Genomic DNA, 21,780 nt, shown 5'->3' on the forward strand with positions numbered 1-21,780 from the left:
CACACATACTGTACACACAGTGGTGGCCAAAATTGTTAGAACACCTGTCAGATCTGAAAATATTGACCTTTTTGCCTCCAAAACATGATTTAATTTCATAATGTTCATGAAACATGCAGATGGTTTCTGAGCACAACAAATATCAGATGAGGTGAGTCGTACTGTTTTTATCCACTTTTAACTTTAATATTTGGTATGTCCACCTTTTGCAGCAATTACAGCAGCACATCTCTCTGGAATAGTGTCAATATATTTCCTGAGAAGTTCAACACTAATGTTATCGCATGCCTTCTGCAACTCAAGCCAAAGGCTTTCCTTTGAACATACAATAGATCTGTCCAGTTTATTTTCTAACTCGCCCCAAATTTGCTCGATGGGGTTGAGGTCCGGGCTTTGAGGGGGCCAGTCCATCATTTTCAATGTTCCAGCAGATTCCTTCCGTCGCAGGTAGTTCCGGCAATAGTTCGTTTTATGGGTATTGTAATAGCTAATTAAACAAAAATAACTGAAACCTCTTTAATATGCCAAGTGTTCTAACAATTTTGGCCACCACTGTATAATTTAAGGTACTGTTCATTTTTGTTACACTCTGAAGTTTGGCAATAGTCTTACCAGTTCTCTGGGCAAAAACTCCTCTTGTCTTCCGACTACCAGAGACACAGTTTCTCCCAGTTTGGTGCTCCGGAGCATAGCCACCAGCTCCTCTTGTGTGCGTCCTGTGATGTCCACTCCATTTACCTAGAGAAAGAGAGAAAGCTATTTCCTGTAACCGTCAAAACGGAGAGCAAAATTTCCATTTACACTGTGCCGAGATGACAAACATGTCAGTGTTAATTCCATCTCACAGCCAGGTGCAATACAAGACAGACAATTGGCCTAATTACGTCAAGGATGCATTAAGCCTTCTGAAACAATATCTTTAAATTGCATTAAAACAATACCTTTTAATTGCATAGCTGGCGGGAGAGGAATAGCATAATTTAATGTCCTATAAATAATCTGTGATTTAGCATTTTCCAGGTTGAGCTCTCGTGACTGCATTGACGCAGGATGCATGTAATACCTCCAGGATACGGTCTCCGGACTTGAGCCGCCCGTCTTTAACAGCAGCTCCGCGGGGCAGGATGCTCTTGATCATAATGGGTCCTGGACCATGAAGGGACGAGTCTCTGGTTACCACGGTGAATCCGAGGCCCTCCGTACCTGCAGACAGAGGAAGGCCAGAAACATTAAGCATGTATTTAATGACCCAGTGAACCAGAAAACCAGACAAATGGTTCTTTGCCGTTTTCACAAATTCTTGCCGTTTTCACCAGTGTGTTGTATACTCAGCCGTGTGGAAAACAAAAGCTAGACTAACGTCTGAAAATAGTTTACCCCGTCGTATGATGTAAAATAACATTCTTCTAAGGTTCCGGTCACCAAAAAAGTGTGTTTGCATTTACACCCCCAGTTACACTCACTAAGGTGTCAAATAAAATATAGGAGATATTTAAGACATGTTGAAAAAGTACATAATTGTTCCAATAAAATTCCTTCAACAGTGTCCTGAAGACTTGCCAACATCCTAAGGATCTAGTTACAGTAAGGAATATTGCCCTGGATTTTCACCTCAGTGCTATTCATACCAAGTGAACTGATCATTTTCGTCATGCATTGAGAAAATTTCACCAACAAAGGTGTGAATGTCAACAGATATGAAGATGAATCTGGAAATTTGGAAAGGTCTGCCAAAGAAAACTGCAAATGAAAGTTCCTTTTAAAATACTTCTCAGAATCAAAATTCTAATCTTTGAATTCAATTTTGCATTCTTCAAAACAATTAAACATTGAAAATTTAATAGAATTTTTGAGGCTTTGTTCTCTAAATTGTAACTGACACGAAATAAACCTCAGTGTACTTTTTTTTCCAATATTATAACATTGTTTTCTATATCTATTACTAGTAAATTTCATAAAAGCCAATGTCAGTAGAGTGACACTATTATGACCAAAATCTGCTTTAGAAATTACGGACTATGAATATGGGTTTTCCAAAAGTGGATACTGATGTCTAGAGAGCAATATGGTGGAAATGATGCCAAGAACACATATATTAAATTTAATGATAGCATACAAGGAGCAGTTCCCTGTTATGACCCTCGTAGATCTTGACATACTGTATCAAGCTCATCTGATCCAAGATCAGGTCAAAAGGTCAGCGGTACGCTGATGATAGCTTTCAAGCACTCTGGACTGATAACCTGTGTTTAAGCTGTCAGTTTCTCTGCAGAGGTTTGAACACCTCCGTCTCCACCCCTGCACGTTGATAAATGTTTCCTTGCGGGGATTAGACAGCTCTGCACTTTAATTTCACACATGAACACATCTACAGGAGACTAGAGATGCAGAGAGCAGGATACAGGTTGAGGAGAGAGAGAGAGAGAGAGATGGTGTGAAAGGAGCGATAGAAACAATGAAAAGGGTGTGGTCTGAAATAAAATGATTAGAGGAAGTTGAAGCACTGGATGAAGGGAAGCTGAAAAGAGATGGAAGAGCGAATATCACAGAAACATGTCAGTGTCACATTTCACCCAAAAATCACTAGGGAGAAAAAAATATATTTTTTATTTTTATTTTTGTAATGCAGAAACATTAATATTTTGTTTATATTAATTACATATGTTTTACATTTATTTGTGTATTTATTGCATAGATATGTACAGTATATGGGTCAAAGACGTTAAGATGTCCGCATCAAAAGAAATTTACAAAAGTGATTTTATGTCCATAGAAACACATTAAATGTAAGTAAAGTGTCTACTTTTAAGGTTTGAAATTAGTTTTTGAAGGATAAAATGTCAAAATTTGGTTGAAAAAAAATTGTCATTCAGTGTAACACAATATTTATGTAAAAATTCAAACAACATGCTTATTCTGACATGTACATATTAAAATATATAAAAGAATAAGGGAGCATATTAAATTTTATTGTGTTTTAACGGAGTAAAAAATTCTTACTGACAAATGGGCAAAACCTAGGATAGTGGCAAATTTTTTAAATGTAAAATTACAACTAATTAGCATTTGGGGTGAAAGTAATTAGTCTTTTAATGTCATAAATTGATTTTTGTTGTGAATATGCCTGACAAGATTGTTACATTGAATGACATTTTAGTGGGTCTCTTCTGTAAATCAGGAAAAAATGCATGATATTAATTTTTTACTCAGAAAAGCAAAAACAAAATTGCAATTAAAATAAACGGAAAACTTTTTTTTTTAATTTGGGAAAAACAACAACAATTTAAAGCAGTATTACACTTATTGATTTTATGCTTAAACCCGTTTTCGTCTTTGACCCATATTTTAATATTCATTGCATAAATATATTTTTATTTATACTGTATTAAATTATTTTGATATTTATTCAATTAAAATTAATATTTATTTTTAGAATTTATTGTATAAGAAAATAAATATTCCAATTAGAATCTTTACACTTTTAGATCATTATTTTTTTACCATTAAAAAAAAACTAGTAAAAACATGATATTAAAAAAAAAATTTTTTTTATTCATTTATTTTTTTGTAAAATTAGCATAAATTAAAGGTAGTTCACTACCAAATAGATATATAAATATGCATCTTTAACACAATACTATTATTTTATTGTACTGCTACTGGTATTGAACAGTAAAGCAAATTATATTTTCTTACATTAATGATAATTTGGGGAAAATATACATATTTGTCATGAAATGTCACAATGAAAGGATGACATTTGCATGAGAAAAATTGAATAGATTTATATATAATATATTCTTATATATACGTGCACACATATATATATATATATATATTTTTTTTTTATTATTTTTTTTTTTTACTTTGATTTTGGGCTGAAATATGACCTGGACATGTCATTGACAGGTTTCATAAGATTCACCCAGGAACACAATAAGAGAAGAAATAAAAAAAAGAGGCTTAAAGAATCATGCTAAGAAAGCGATTCCCTCGAGTCTCTCGTCTGCAGGGACACGTGTGATTACTGAAGCCGAGAATTGCTCTCTCTCGCTCACACACACTTGAGGGAGAGATGTCATAGAGGAGAGCGGCCCATTCAGCATACTAAAGATGGCAAATGATGAAATCTCGAGTCCCAGAAGAGAACCTGACATTAAAGTTTTAAACAATAGCAGCTGTCAATCACATGAGAGGAGCGATAAAGACAGAGAGGTGAGGAAAAAAGGGAGAAGAACAAGTACAGACGTTGCTATGCAGCAGTTTTGACATGGGCTAAATCGCAGGGCTCATGACAGCACCTTCTGGTCAACTGAACAGAGTTTCTACTATTCAAACTTTAAATCAACATGAAATGACATTCGCAACCCATTTTATGTGCATAATGTGATATAATTTTTGAGCAAAAACTTTTTTTAATTCAATGGGTACTGATCTGATTTCACATCCAGCTTACCTTTCTTCAAATCGATCTTCATTTTCTTCGCAGACTTTTTGTTGATCATATTAACCAGCGTGACGAGGGCCGGGGTCTTTTTGGGGGTGGGGCTCTCGCTGCCATCTTTCAGGGTAGGTGACGCACTGACTGGAGGAGAAGGCGTAACTCTGTGATGATCCGTTTGGACGGGGGTGTGTCTTGAAGGCTGAAGCTCCTCCTCTTTTTGGGGTGGGGTCTGTGATGCAGGAGGCTCTGGAGACGGCGTCGATGTATTGCTCGGAGTGAGCTTATGAACCAAGAAAGGACTCTTGACTTTAGGGACCGCAGGGTTTGGTTCGGTGTTGTTGAAAAGCTGCCCGATGAGGCTCTTTTCATAGAAGAGCCTGTTGGCGACAGGAAGCACCTCCAAACGTATGGTGGGCAAGGACATGGCTTGGCGAAACACTTCTTGAGACCTAAAACATCAAGAGCGAAAACATGTCTTAAGGTCTCTGTCCGAATTTTTCGTCCAAAATTTTCGCACGTTGAAAAATAAATACGACCTCACGTTGTGTCAATCACATTTACACACTGCACTCCGAAACTTTCATCTGTCATAAAAAAATTCGGACCAGGTTCGATTTTCTGCGTTTTCGCATACGTAGCAAGCATTTTGAAAGGAAAGGATGACAAATACGAAAAAAACGCATACAAAAATTTCGGACTCAGTGTGCAAGGACCTTTACTGTTCTGTAATGCATATTTGTAGATAACATGAATTCAGCCTCCTTCATTACCACCATTCAAGGACTTCGAGTGGGAATCACTTCTCAACACTTCCACCTTACTACATAAGATCAGCCTGGAATTTACCAGACCAGTGTGATTGTGTTAAAATAATAAACCAAGAAAGGTTGTGCATTACAGATTTTACAGTCCACAATAAGATCATTAAGATGCATTTAGTAAAAATAAAAAAAATTGAAAATAAATGGAAATTCAATAGGGTGAATTTCCATTTCATGTCGACTTCAACATGAGTCATTTTGTAAATAATTTGCAAAATAAATAACATAAATGTTGTCACTTTTGATGATACTAATGATGATACCAACAAATACAATTAAACTTTTTTTTTGCCCATCTATATGGTGTTTATTGGTACCAATCAACAATGATCAAAGATTGTTATATATGCGAAGTACTGTCATTTTAATTTGGAATTTAAATGGATTTTAGTAAGGACAGATGCCAAATTTTAGACAACACAATTGAAAAAGAAGGAATTTCTGATTAGTTGCCCCTCACGGTCCAATTTTCATTTGCATAAAATTAAATATGGCACTACGATAATGACATTCAATTGATATACGGCCACATTTGCATAAATCATATTTTACAATGACTTCACGTGGCTAATCCAAACAGACTTTTTATTTGATAAAAACCTATAAAAATGGATAGCATTACTAACAGCAGAAGTCATTTGACACAATTTAAGCCGTGTTAAATGTGTCAAACTAAACTTTTGGTGGTGCATTACAGATTTTACCACAGTTGAGTGTCTTGTTCCTAATAGTGTAAAACATAGTTTAACAAAAATTCACTGGAACTATGCCGACTTCAACCATAGTGAAATCACTAGAACTGAATCTCTCTACTTTAAATTGTTCGTGAAATCAACAACGTCAATTCTGATGCTTCATTCGCGGTTTTACAACAATACACACACAAATTTGTTCAGCTTGTAAATCACTAATTAGGCTCAATGCAACACATAAGTTAACGCTTTTAATGCTGACGATAGAAATATAATACATTTATTAGTACTAATAATCAAAACAATTCTTACACCAAGACAACAGTTTTTTTTAACTTTTGAACTATAACAATCATATTACTGTTACAGAAGCAAAAAAGTGATGCTTCAATATGGAAAAAATGCTTTAATAATAAAAACTGAATAGACTTTAGTCAGGAAGGAAGCCAAATTAAATTTCTAAACATGAAAACGATTAAATTTTGACTTAAAACATGACTCATCTAATCAAATTTAGATTCTGAAACATCCATTTTATAACATTTTCAAACAGTTATCAACAAGTACAAAAACTTAGAAAACACAGACAATTAATGGCCAACAATACTAAAAGTGAATGTCAGAGGAAAAAAATGGATCGATTCATGTTGTGTTAAATGTGCGTTAAAGCAAACTTCAGTTCAGGATGCCGCAGGAGAAGTAAAATTGACTTGCTTGATTGAAGTCTTTTATCTTTTCTACTTCAAAACCTTTAACTCTCATAGCCATTTCTCTAACTCTTCCTCTAATAGTGCCACTTCGTTTAATCTGACGCTCTCTTGAAGGCTGTCCGATGCCGCGGATGCCATTTAATAGGGCCATTCCACACTCGTGGCAAGAGAAAACCATTCTCTTTTGTTGTGTTAAAGTTATAGCACTGAAACTCTGCAAGAAGGTGAGGAAAATGAGACAGTGATAGATAACAAGGAGGACAAATGGTTCGGGACGATTGTGTTTGCACGCTATGAGCGACTAGGACAGAGTCGCATGAAAGCAAAAACAACACAAAAGATGGATAATGAAAGAAGAGAATGAAGTGGAGAGAAACAATGAAAGCGTGACGGATGAAAGAGTCAGACACTCACTGAGCGAAGGACTTGTCTATTAACTCGGTGTCATTGATCTGCACGATGCACTCGTCCTCTTCAAAGATCCCCTCTCGTTCAGAGCAGCTGTTCATCTCGATGGCTCGGATATCTAGACCCAGAGTCCTGATGACACAGCCAACAAACAGCTTTCAGACAGGGAAGGCCATTCAGAAAATAACTGAAGATAATTTTACATAAGTAGCTGGATTACAACTGAAAATGACTTGTATAAAATGTCTGTAGTTTTGTTAGTACAATAAATAAAATGGTGGTGGAACTGTGGCCTAGTGGTTTGCTTGTTCGCCAGATGCAGTGGGAGGTTATGTAAATGATCTAAAATAATATAAACTAAAAAATAAAGTAAAATAAAATATTTCAAATATAATGATTCAAAAATGGAGATGTGCATGGAAATATGTCCAGAACTTATTATAAGCAAGGTTTAGGGAAATAAATTAATGACATAAAAAATATTGGAGGATTTAAAATTCGAGATATGTAGATTCTAAAAGGTGTAGTGAAAAAAATAATTAATGAAATAAAAAATACTGGAGGATTTAAAAGTGGAGATATGTATGGACATATGTCCAGAATTTATTATAAGGTGTAGGAAAAATAAAATAAAATATGGGAATAAAAAGGTGGGAAAACAGAAAAAAGTATATGATAAAAGTATGTGAAGTATATAAGATAAATAAATAAATAAATAATGTTTTGATAATTGTATATAAAAGTTTATACATCAGTGTAATATATTCAGCTTAAATTTAATTTACTGGATTCAAAACAGCAATTAAAAGGCGCTGTGACCGACACGACGCGTTTTCCCGGAGCATTTAATGATGTCACTAAACAGTGATGCCACAACTAGAGCATCGTTCACAAGTTTCTGCATGGACCGAACTAGCCTAGGGCACAGGTTTTCAAGCCTTGGGACAAAATGGGATGCTTTAAGGAAAATGTATAGCCTATGTAAGCAATAGGCCTAAATAAAAATAACAATTTGTTTTCATTAAAAAAATTTTAAAAAAAGCGAAATATATCTGGCTTAAATAGTTAAGCTAACAGATTTAAAACAGAAGTGTGGCGCGGCGCTCCATAAACAAGTTTTTTTATGTTTCAGCTGTTCGATCGCGCCGGCACCTCACACGCACACACCCCACATATTCTAGCAATTCAAACTTACATCGCAGTCTGTTCATTATCAAAATATAATACAGTCAACCAAACATATAAAATATAATTTTAATGAAAATATCATACATAATTTAGAAACTTTTTCTGAACTCTCAATATTGGAGAAATCAGCATTTTTCTTTTTTGAGAAGTGATCTTTCCAGACAACCCTTTCAATGATCAATTTTGTGATCACTGGGAAAATGAACTAAATACAGGATTTCATTTGCTGTTACTTCCTTTAAGATTTTAGGGTTTCCTTTGAGACTTACACACCCTAAAGAGTAGTTCACCAGGCCACCACACAGGTTTGCCCACCTACAGAGAGAGGGTCTGTTTCCATCCGGAGCTCAACAGGGCGCACAGGCCCCAACAACAGGAAGCATGTCAGCGTCCACCCAGGGAGGACTTCCTGTCATGCAGCACGTGTGTGTCCTTGCCCTGAGCACTTAACTTTTGACCTGTTCATCCAGCCTGAAAGAGCCATTCTCCTAGCTACTTCCTGTAAGTGTGTGAGTGCGTGTTTATGGACGAACATGAATGGGACACTGTTGACTAATAACTTTGATATTATGAAAGTGAAACTACTAAGTAATGCACACATGCCCTAGATAGTGTTTGTGACATAAGGTAATGCTACTCCTTTATAGAGTCAAACATATTTGTTTTATTTAAATTTACTTAAGTTAGACCAGTAGTCAACTGATATTATTTTATGTAATGGCCAATGCTGAAAAATAAAATAAATCATAAAAAAAAAAAAATTTTAATTAAGTTAAAATTAAATTAATTATAGTAAATGAGACAAGCTGACGAACTGGTCAGCTGACATTGTTTTATAAAATGGCCAATGCTGAAAAACTAAACTAAACTAAAGAAATACTCAAAAGTGGGAAAACATAAAAAAGCTAGCTTAATTCTAGTAAATGAGACAACCTGACCAACTGATCAGCTGACATTGTTATATAATTTATATATATATATGTGTGTGTGTGTGTTGAATAAAATGGCCAAAACTAAACAGAACAAAAAAAAAAAACACAAAACAAAACAAAAAACAACAAAACAAAATCCAAAGTGTGGAAAACATAAAAGAGAAAGTTTAATTATAGTACATGAGACAAGCTTACCAACTGATCAGCTGACATTGTTTTATATAATATATAATAGAATTATATTATATATGTTGTATAAAATGACCAATGGATAAAATAAAACAAAACAAAATAATTTAAAATAAAATAATTAAAAAAATTAAATGTAATATTAAATATTTATTTTAAATAAATAAATGAAAGACTCAAACATAAAAAAGCCCAATTTAATTACGGTAAATTACACGTACTGATCAACTGGTCACATAATGGTGGATGCCGACATAAAATACTAAGTGAATTTTCATTTTTTGGTGAATGATCCCTTTAAACTCACGCTGCTAGATTGTCAGCTGTATAAAAGTTTTTTGTTTTTTTTTTCTAAACAACAAAGTCTACAAACTAAAAGTTAATACTTGAGAATCCAACAGCAAATTTGTATAGTGCATCTCATGGTCCATTATCATGCAACTGTGTAAAGATGCCATGAATCTGTCTCTGTCTGTCTGTCTGTCTGTCTGTCTGTCTGTGTCTGTCTGTGTGTGTGTGTGTGTGTGTGTGTGTGTGTGTGTGTGTGTGTGTGTTTTACCTTCCACTCAGTGAGGAACAGTATGATATGACTTTGATGCCCAGAGGCCCGAAGTCTCCAGAAATCTCCACCGTCCGTGTGAGGCTGCTGCAGTAAGAAAAGCACAACAGTCACGGTGGTTAGTTGCATTTTTCTTGGCAGAAAAAAAAAGGAAAACGACTTCCACAAACTGAAAAATATATTTTGGAAGTGGAAACTTTCAGCGAAATGCAATTACATTAGCAGAACAACAGTCACACGTCAAAATGACAAGCCAAAAAACAATTACGGTGGGAACCGTATAACCGGTCTTGGATATCAATGGAGTGCTCCTCCTGTCACCTGCATCATTTCCTAGAGCTCTCGAAGTGTGTGTAACGCTATAGTGTTCAATGACACTCCTCTGACCTTACGCTTACATTGAAACTAGGGTTGGGCAATGTCTACAGTGAAACATCGCGATGGACGATGACATCGGCGGGGGGGGGGAGTGGTAGCTGAAGCGTGAACTCTTATAAGGCACGGAAAACAAATAACGATTCCTAACACCGTGTCTACACCGAAAGCGAGCAGCGCGGCAAAATACTATAGAACCACTGATCTATAATAGAGATTCATTATATATAGATCAGTGAACTTATTATAATCAGTGATCTACACTGGATGCAAATCCCCGACAGTAAACTGCTGCCGCATTCTATTTATGACGTGCTGACATAAATTTCAAATGATTTTCAGAGGTCGCTTTGTCGCGTCTAGTGTAGACAAACTTTAGCTGATGCGGCACGGTGCGGTGCGGTGTGACATGATAACTGTCGCGTCCGGTGTAGACACGGTGTAATGGTTGCCTGTTACATTACAGTAAATAAAATTTCACTTACCACTTAGAGTAAGGAGAGATGACTGAGGACGATGGCGAATGATTTGCAGATCCTGTGCACCTCTGACAAACATCTAACCTTGTAAAATGTGTGGTAAGTACTGCCGCTCCATAGTATAAACATAGTACGCGCGATCGCGAATCTCGAAAGTGAAAGTGAAACTAAAAAGCCATCGTGCATTCAAAAGAAGTTTCAATGCCAGGTATAATAGCGGCTCCCTGATGCCCGAAATATATGTAGGATAATTACCCAATGATATAACTGCGAGGGAAAATATTGAAATATATATTTTCCTCCCATCACGTATTTATTCCCTTTAGGGGTTCCGTACGCACGTCATTTTCTTTCCGAATACGGTATTGGGATGCGACGGATTGCGGGGGGTTGGGGAATCATGATGCCGGCTCAACATCGTGATGTCTATCAGCCATCGGCGATGGGCGATGGCATCGTCTATCGGCCCAACCCTAATTGAAACACAAACAAATACACACAGGATACACTAAATTTTGTAAATTTGAGTGCCGTTTGCCCATGCAAACCCCATTACAACAATATTATGACATTTTAAGTGTTTGCTACGTGGTTGCAAGGGTGTTGTGGGTGGCCTAATTAATGCTAAGGTGTTTTTGGAGGAAAGAGTAAAATTTCACAAAGTATACAGGTTTTCGCCAATGTATTGTCTGCCAGTCAAAAAAATTGGATCGCAAGAATACATACATACATATATACAGTACATGCATAAATACATAAATACACACAAGTACTTGACAATGCAGAAGCACACAGAAAAATGTGAAAATTAGAAAGAAACTAAAAAAAATAAAATAAAATAAAAGATTGGAAGTGGTAAAACTTTAAAAATGTCCAATTTAATTATAGCAAAGGAAATGTACTGTTAAACTGATATAAAATAAAATAAAATAAAATAAAAAAATAAAATAAAATAAATAAATAAATAAATAAATAAAATAAAATAAAAATTCCAAGTGGATAAGTAAATAAATACATACATACATACGTACTTACACACAAACAAAAATAATTATTTATAAGGAAGAATACATATGAGTGTATGTGATTGAGAAAGACATTTAAAACAACAAAAAGAATTTAAAAAAAATAAATAAAATAAATAGTTCAAGTGGGTAAATAAAAAATTAAACAAATACACAGACACACACACACACAAGGAAAAGTACACAAACAAATTAAAACATATTTAAAACATAGAAAAAAAACCTGAACCAAAACCTGTTTTATCAGTTTAATGGCACAATCATTTTGAGCATTTACCCTCTTACTTGATGTTTGGTACTGCCACAGTAACGCAATAATGCATGCAAGTATATGAAACACATGTTTGTAATGCATTGAACCAGCATCCGCATCCGTGTACTTGTGAAGAGTATGTTTCTGGCCTACAGCAGTCAGTGCATTTAAATCACAAACCCACACACAAAAGCTAAAGTATTCAGCAGCTACTTTGTACTCTTGTCAACACACACTGCAAATCCATTTGCTGTTTATGTCCTGCGGGACGACATTAATGACCAAGCAAATGAGCCGAAAGCCAGCGGAGTCACTGCCATTCAGTGAGTCTGAGATGAGAGCCGAAGGCAAAGGTGCCTACCTGCATCTCCCATCACAATAAAGACAGAGGAGAGGAGAGGAGGAGATGACAGAGAGAGAGAGAGAGAGAGAGAGAGAGAGAGAGAGAGAGGGATGTGAGCTCCTCAATCTTTGTCAGAAAAAAGAGGCTTTTCTGGAAGATTCAGACAAGCTAGACAAATCAGTTACTTACTAACCGAAACTTTTTTATTTTATTGTTTTTACTTACTTTATTTTATCATGATAGATAGATAGATAGACAGACAGACAGACAGACAGACGATGGATGGATGGACGGACGGACGGACAATAGATAGATAGATAGATAGATAGATAGATATTTTTATTTATTTATTTTTACTATTTTAAATATTATACTTTTACTATTATAAATTATATATTCTATAAATACTAACCCTAAAAAGAAAAAAAGAAAAAGATTTGTCAATACCTGTCAGACAGGCCATTCCTGTAAGTGGGCGCAAAAATAAACTTCCATGTGACTTTCTGCTGGTCTAATAACAGATTATTGTCAATGTGACATTATGAAGCGCTGCCACATCTGGTAAATGATAATGCAAACTACCAACACACACAAACAAACTCAACCAACTAGTGAGATCAGGCATTCTTCCGCACGGCTTGATCTGCAGAGTGCATCACCACAAAAATAAAACCTCTCCTACATTTGCATTCCTCCCAAAATAAAAACCCCTCTGCCAATTTGCATGTGCCCAGTGTGGCCCGGAGCATCCATGAATTTACATGAATAAAAACTGAGACTGGCAGCAGCTCATCAGACAGATACAGAGCTTATTACTGCTCACACACCACAACAGCACGACACACCGAGAGAGTGTTTGTGTGCGCTGAGAAAAACACTTTCTCTGTTCCTGTGATCAACTTCAAGATAAAAGAGAAAAATATTTCATGAAATACTTTCTAGTCTCATACCACAATTCCACCAATTATCTGAAAAACAAATGAAAGAAATTTCACATGAATCCATACACCCTCAGAAACTGACTGAACCTAAATTAGCTGTCTATGCCACTAATGTCTTGCTATTTCATATTTATGTTTATTTTTGTTTGTTTTTTTGTTTTTTTTTGTTTTATTTTTATTTTTATCATATGCATTTTTCATTTTATTTTATTATTTTATTTTGTTATTTTATTTCATTTTATTTTATATTCATTTTCTTGTCTTTGTTTTGTAAGGTGTTTGTTATTACTTTTGATTAAATTTGAACAAATTCGTATTACAGATTTACAGTATTTGTCTGGCTGATGATAAAACAGGCAAAAAAAAATCTTGCAGATTTAGATCTATTTAGTTTATATTTTATATGTTTTTTTCAATATTTTTAATATTTGCATTTATTTTTTACTTTATTTTAGTTTGTTTTATTTTACTTTTTGTGGTGTTTTCTAATGTCTCTGCGATTACTCTTGCTTAAATATATATAGAGAGGAACATTTCATTTTATTAACCATTTATTTTATATTTATTTATTTTTGTTGTGTTTTTTGTTTCTTTGTTTGTTTTTTTATATTTTTAATATTCATATTTTACTATTTACTTTGTCACTATTTTACTTTAGTTTATTGTAGTTTATTGTAATTTATTTATTTAGTGGTGTTTTCCAAGTTGTCTGTTATTACATTTTCTTACATTTGAACAAACTCATATTACATACTTATTACACAATATTTGCCTAATGGATGATAAAACAGTCAAAAAACTCCTATAAACGTACACTGAATGAGGCATCCGAACTAAAGCCAGAGACAAGAAATTTCTGTCACTGTTATTTATATTTTTTCTTTGGTAATATCATGTGTAAATCATAATTTAATAAAAAGCTGTGACTGAGACACCAAAGTACACACCATTCAATAATATTTTCCACAGTTTCTGTCCACTGGAAATTTGTGAAGAGACATATTTCAATATTTGTTGGCTGAACAGTCAACTTGAATGCTCTACTCTTCCCTCAAAGCTTCATTTTTATTTGTGTCAAATTAAATGGCATCTTATCTGACTTCACCCACAGCATCTACCCAACTTATCCAGCTGAAGAAAATGACTAGACCTCAAAAGTTTAATAATAAATATATAGTAGGAATGGGAAGTGATTTTATCTCCGAGAATACAGAGAACATACATAAGCACTCTTATTAAAACGTGATTGAATCCCAGATGGACCTCAGGGGCTTCAGCTGAGGTGATGCAATACTGTAGACCACTTCAATGTTTAATGAGCTGTAAAAGTATGTGTGTGTGTGTGTGTGTGTGTGTGTGTGTGTGTGTGTGTGTGTGTGTGTGTGTGCATCAGTAATGCTGATTGACAGAAGCGGTGAAGAGAGGCGAGAGATAAACTCCATCCCTCTCTCAGGGAGAAGAGATGAGGTGACATGACCTGCGATAAGAGGAACGAATGGAGAAAACGTGACATATGTACATCTCCCGTCCCGTGACTATGGCAACAAGTGTACATATTAAGACCGGGAACTTCGATATACACACATAAGCTCTTGTGCTGCTCTCGTACATCTCAACGTGAAATCATCTACTGAAATCACAATGCTCAGAAGAGCCAAACCTTCCAGGCTAAGATCAGTTCTCCCGTTTCCATTATTTCAGCTTGATAAGAATTTCAATAGGAAAAGCTGCTTCTAGATAAGCATTAAAAAGCTTGTTTAAGTACGTGACATTAAACCTGATTTTTAAACATGAATGAACAGTTGAAATAGTATACAGTTCAATGCTTAAAAAAAGTGCTTTACAATCCTTAAACACTTGTTAAACGAGGCTCTTTTAAAAATAAATATCACATAATCAGTTGATCAGAATACATAAATAAAATTCATGCAAACTAAATTAAAATCAATTCAAATTTAAAGAATTGAATTAATAAATGAATTAATAAATCAACAATTGAATTATGAAAAATAAATATGTAAAATAAATGTAAGTAAATACACATATTTAAAAAGAAATGTATAAATAAAAATAAAGTAGTTAATAAATGTTAATATCTATGTATTTAAATATTTATTAAAAAAATAACAAAATATAAATAAAGATATATAAAGATAAGTACATATAAAATGTGTCAACAAAGACCTCATGTCCACACACAGAAATAACCTTAATCTGACAACAAAGAACCTTTCACAAAACAAAGATCCAAATTCATCTCAGTGCAGACTGCTGCTTGAAATGAATACTCAATTATTATTATTTCATACCCCCATTTTGAGTGTTTATACATAATCATACACTAAGCATACACAAACTCCCTCACCTTAAGTCGACTTGTGCAGTCCTGGAGTTTGGGACGTCCACCTTGGGTTTGTCCATGGCTCCTCCCTTCACAGAGGTTGCATGACCGACACCCTGTCAACACAAATACACACTCACCATGACTTCAGTTACTCTACAGGACCCAAAACGACCACACCACGCTTCAGTGTCGCCTACTGAGCAGGATGCCGATAGTGTTGAACACAGTTGGCACTGAAATGCTATAACTGCGTCCTTGCCGTCTTTCTCTCGCTGTCCACCTTTCATTTCTTTTTAAGCGATTAATATCTCATCTGGAAACAGCAATCAAAACAGATAAAAGGCAAATGAAAAGAAAACAAACACAAAGATGAAGAAAAACAAAATGATGCACCATAAAAGGGAAAGTCCACTTTCCTCACCGTGGAGCCGTCACTAATGCTGGTCCACAATGCACACTGTTCTCCACCCAAACATACACACACACACAAACACATGGGACCCCCCCTCACGGGATGCAGAAAACACACAAAAAGTGACCTAGATAATCTGAGTAGAGAGCTATTATCCCCCCGCTAGGCCACATGCTCCTGAGGGCCACAGGGCCAGCAGAACCAGCGGGGCTATTGTTAATGTGCATCTCCCTCCTGTACTGAGTGCACACTGTACACATGAGGATGACAACCCAGAGATAGAGAGGCTTTAATGGAGAGAGGGTCGGATGACATAATAGTTCTGAAAAGGGAAAGCAGACACAGTCAAGCTTAAAAAGCAAAAAAAGCATTGATAATAATAAGAGATGTTTTCTTAAGCAGCAAGTTAACATATTAAAATGATTTCTGAAGGATTTTGTGACACTAAAGACGATGCTGAAAATTCAGCTTTTCATCACAGGCATAAATTACATTTTAAAATATATTAAAATACAAAAGAGTTCTTGTAAATTGTAATAACATTTCACAGTTTTTATTGTATTTTTTATCAAATAAATGCAGCTGTAGAGAGCTGTAATATATCATTTGTTGGTATTGGGTTATTAGTAACACAGCCAATTAAACTACAATCGATCAATTTGTAATATACAAAAAAATATTTATTGACAAATCTGAAAGGAGATACAAAATGCAAACATTGTGCATGCAACCTGAAAATGTAAATAATGTATGTAATGTGTGTGTGTTTGCGTATGTGTCTATATACAAAACATTACAAGACTTAAAATACAATATTTATTATTTTTTATAATAGTCACGATAATGAAACTGGCCACCACTGAAAATAAATAAATAAATAAATAAATACATATATATATTTTTTTTATTATTATTACTTTTTTATTATTTTATATATACAGTATATATTTTTTCAGTGTTAGCAGTTTCATTTATATATATATATATATATGACTGCCAAATTATGCATCACATTGTTTATTAGTTTACATTAAAACTGTGTAATCCAACTCGATCCAAGTACAGTATTTTCCAAAAAATACATTGCACTAGGTCAAAATTGAGAGTTGAGATAAAAAGAAGTCGTATAAGTCACATTGTATTATTACAATTAAATATAAATGTAAAATATTGGTTAATAAAACAAAACATACAACAAATTCTTTAAATTTAACGGTATTCATAACAAAAATTACAAAAATACAATAGAAAACAAACATAAATTATAAATGTATTATAAACGCCAAGCCAACAATAATTTCAGCAAAACTGAAACTACAGATGTGTTGGAAATGCACTACACAAATAAACTTATAAATAAATGAACAGCAACACAAATGTGTCACTTTCCATGTCTTGTGTGCTTGACGTTAATTGCATTATATAAGTCCCAGCTTGTTTCATAAACAAACATTTTACAACACAAAAAAATTGCAACTTATATGCTGGAAAACAAGGTTCTGCAGGTTTTGATGGAAACTTCATAGAACAACAGGGGGGAAAACTGACTCAGGCATTATCCAAGGATTTGGTTGATATGTTTACGACCTAAATATGCTTGAAGTAAACACAGTAAAACATTCATGGTCAGACACATCAGCCGTGCGAGCGGAGGCTATATTAAATGTGTGTGTCCTTGGCTCTTGGGGTGCGCGGCCTGTTTACATAAGACTTATGAGCGCTGGCTAAACTCTTGGGAATACAGTAATTTAATAAATGTCAAAGCCTAATGAGAGAGTTTGTAAGAGACTGTGCGTGTGTGTGTGCATGTGTGTGTGTGTGTGTGTGTGTGTGTGTGTGTGTAGAGAGAGAGATTTGCATCACAAATGTGTTTATCTATGACCTTTGAGTCCATCACATCCATCCAGCTAACTGTAGATCTGACAGATATTACAACAGCAAAGCCGGATCATCAATCTACTGTACATGATAACTCAGCACAATTTCTAACATAAGACCTAGCAACAAAAGCACTAACCCAAATTGTTAAAAAGTACCATGGTAATGCCACGGTATTCTTTAAAGTACCTTGGTATACCATACTTTACACCATGGTATTTGAGCCTTTTAATGCTTGGCATTTAACTCAACTTTAGCCATCAGTTAGTGTTTATAATAAATATAATTTTCATGTACAAGCTGCTTTTTTTCTGATCTGATCTAGCAAAAAAAAAAAAGGTCTTGCTGAGTTCAGTGCAATATTGTTCCAGTAAATGTTGATGGTTCAGGAGCAAGTTATGAAATCAAACCGACTAGAACATGTTCCTGGAACAACATTTCATAACCGGACCAGATCTGATTGTAGAATTAGTTTTGGGGTCTTGAATATTATTTTTATGAACCTCATCATTTTATGAGTAAGGTTGTTCCAGGACCATCAGATCAGAATGGAATGTCCTACTTGTGTAAATCTCGTGTATTTTCTGATTTCCAAAACTCCCTGAAGGAACTCTGAGCTTCATGTTCATGTTATGGCAGAGAAGGGGAACCCAGAAGCTCTTATCATCTGTCCCAGGTAGGGCTGGGTATCGAGTTCGATACTTTTTAGGCACCGACCGAAATGCCTCGATACCATAGAGTATCGAGAAACGTCTCGTCGTTCGGTACCAAATTTCGATACCTAAGGGGTTAATCTCATCAGCGTCAGTGAGACAATAAGCCTGCAGCACTAGCCGGTGTATTCGACTAGAAGAGGTGCGGAGCAGATCGATCAGTGTTTGACATCTGCGAGAGCGATTCGAAAGCGCACAGAGCAGTCTGCTCTCTTTAGCTCTCGTGGCACTGTAATACACCGACCGGTCCGCACAGTCAGTCTGCGTCAAGTCGAACACACCTACTAGTTTACACCGGTTACACTCAGAGATCTGGCGCACACGTGAGGCTGTAGTGCGAATGCGTCCCAGCCCCCTTAGATGTAAGGCTACATTTACACTGGTGCGTTTATGTTTTAAAATGAAAACGATCCTTGTCATACTGGTGTTTCCACTGTGTTTCAAGCCGGCTTTCCACTATCTCCGACAAACATTCAGTCATTCATTTCCAATGGAGAGTAGTACGGAAGCTGCGTGGAGTTCCGATTATATGCAAATGTCCGTTCATACTACACGACCGAAAGCGCGTGTTATGTGACCATTCATGCAAACTGTAGCATCATGCTACATAAGACAATAAATAAGATTTATATTCCACTTTTACTCAAAACTCACTTTAAACCACCATCGAGTGTTTGCAATAACTTCCGATTGCCATCTAATGTGCAGTGGCTCAGAAGATGAGTCTTTGAGTTTGTATAAACGTCAACAAGCTGAAAAATAAAACCCACATTTTTTTTTTAAGATAATGCAATCTTGTTAAAATTTATTTCATAAAATTGGTATCGAAAAAAGTATCATTCAGGAACCGGTATCGAAGTCAAGGTATCAAAACATTTTTGAACAATACCCAGCCCTAGTCCCAGAAGCTCAAGCTCACAGCCGGCGGTGACCTCCACTGAAGCACGGCACACTGTTAAATGATTTGAGGAGTTTGTCTGGGCTCTGTTCACATCTCAGCTGTACGTACAGGAGAGTCAGGTACTTATGAGTGAGGGATGGAGATTCTCTGCTCGCTTTGTCGGTCATGTTTTAGACTGAAGACAAAATGATTATCAGATGTGTTGAGGAGGTTGTCTAGACCTTCCAGCACACATAAACATGAATGTGAGATGTGCAATTATGGTCAGCACTCTAATAAACACCTGGGACCTTTAATTGATTTTCATACAATGCTGTGATCTGGGGACAAGCCACTGAAAAACTGCTCGTTTACTTTAAAGATGAAGAAAATCTGACTTTTCCAGGTTTTAAGTTCTATAATCAGGTCCCCAGTGCATCTACCAACCAAGGAAACGTGAAAAAGATTAACCAGGTAACTTTGTTTTGGTAAGCTTTTTTCTGCAATTGTTTGTTTGTTCATTCATTTATTCATTGGTTGTTTATTTGTGGTTTATTTTTTGTTTGTTTCGATAGTTAACATGTTTCCTTGTTTTGTTTTGTTTTACTTTTTGATCCTTCTTTCTCTTTCTTTCTTTCTCTCTTTCTTTCTTTCTTAGTTGGTTCATTTTTCGTTTATTTTTGTTTCCTTCCTTCCTTCCTTCCTTCCTTCATTTTTCGTTTATTTTTTGTTTATTTTTAAACTTAATAATCTTTGTTTGTTTCAGTAGTTTGCCTGTTTCCTTTCTTCCTTTCTTTATTTTATTAGTTTGTGTGTTTGTTCATTAGCTGGTTCATTGGTTGGTTTATTCTTGGTTTATTTTTTGAGTGATTCGGTAGTTTGCTAGTTTCCTTTGCTTGTTGTTTTGCCTTTTTTTTATTATTCTTTTGTTGTTATCATCTAAGGTTAAGCTGGCCTCTGACTAGGCACTGACTGTTTGAAAGAAATGTTGATCCAGGAACACGTCCTATTTATATAAATCATGTTGGTAATGTATCTGGAGCTAGAGTCTCCAAGAATCCTTTACAAGCGTCACCTGATTCTTAAGAGTGCTGAAGACATCCTGCAGGAGGAAGTGGAATCTGCAGCGGTGGCACTGACAGAAGCAGATATTTATTTGGGTGCAGAGAGAATACGCATATATTTATGAATCCTCACCATCTCAAAATTGCTGTCGTTGATGTATTAGCATGCCCTCACCCTGTCATTGAGGAGTGCACCACAATGATTACTGTCACTCAGAGCCATCTGGGACAGATGTGTGCATGAGCCGTAATTTTGCAGACACCCTATGAATTCCTAACAACTGCAGTACACTTTCTTTTCCCGTTTGATGCTAATATTTTAGAGATATTGGACAGTTTTATGTATGTAGTCCTGATACACTCAGCAGTTTCCAAGAGCCTGAAAGTGGTACAATTTAGGAATTGTCACACTCAGAATTCAAATATACTGCGTTGGCTTTCTGTGTGAGTCTGAAGCACTGAGAGTACAGACATACAGCAAAATCCTAAACACTGTTCACTCATTTTGAAACTTACTCTGCCATTCAAAAGTTTAGTAAGACTCTGTAAGATTTTTAAATGGTTTTGAAAAAGTCTCTTATGCTCACCAAGGCTGTATTATTTAATCAGAAATACAATAAAAACAGACATATTGTTACAATTTAAAATAACTGTTTTTTTAATTGTGTGTGTGTGTCCATCTTCAAGAAACGACTAAAAACACATCTGTTCCACCTTTATTTGACCCTCTAACTCTAGCACTTTCTATTCTACTTTAATTCTACTTTATCTATATTCATCATCTTTTTTAATAAAAAAAAAAACACTAGCATGTGTGTGTGTGTGTGTGTGTGTGTGTGTGTATAAAGGTAAAACTTTAATTAATACATATTTAATATTAAATATTTATTTTAAAAAGTGGTTATTTTATTTATTTATTTATTTAATGTAATTTACTTCAGTCGTCAGTGTCATGATCCTTTAGAAATCATTTTAATATGATGATTTGCTGCTCAAGAAACATTTATTATTATTATCAATGCTGAAAACAGTTGTGCTGCTGCCTAATATGTAACTAATAAACCTCTACAATTAATCCAAAATGCCGCTGCAAGATTAATCTTTAATGAACCGAAAAGAACGCATGTCAC

At 35.1% G+C, this 21,780-nt stretch overlaps 1 protein-coding gene across 1 annotated transcript in view; it reads right to left on the bottom strand.

Moving 5' to 3' along the window:
- Positions 1-21,780, bottom strand: part of LOC107673991 (partitioning defective 3 homolog B-like) — a 176,434-nt gene that overhangs the window by 92,433 nt on the left and 62,221 nt on the right. Inside the window, exons 5-10 of the mRNA XM_016467843.1 lie at positions 15,725-15,816; positions 9,944-10,030; positions 7,082-7,207; positions 4,457-4,893; positions 1,064-1,203; positions 613-738 (exon numbers count right to left, since the gene is read on the bottom strand). Coding sequence (XP_016323329.1) covers positions 613-738; positions 1,064-1,203; positions 4,457-4,893; positions 7,082-7,207; positions 9,944-10,030; positions 15,725-15,816 — 1,008 coding nt within the window. The remainder of the gene's footprint in view (positions 1-612; positions 739-1,063; positions 1,204-4,456; positions 4,894-7,081; positions 7,208-9,943; positions 10,031-15,724; positions 15,817-21,780) is intronic.

The sequence above is a fragment of the Sinocyclocheilus anshuiensis genome, unplaced genomic scaffold (genome assembly GCF_001515605.1).
Source record: "Sinocyclocheilus anshuiensis isolate Anshui unplaced genomic scaffold, SAMN03320099.WGS_v1.1 scaffold348, whole genome shotgun sequence".
Lineage (NCBI taxonomy): Eukaryota > Metazoa > Chordata > Actinopteri > Cypriniformes > Cyprinidae > Sinocyclocheilus > Sinocyclocheilus anshuiensis.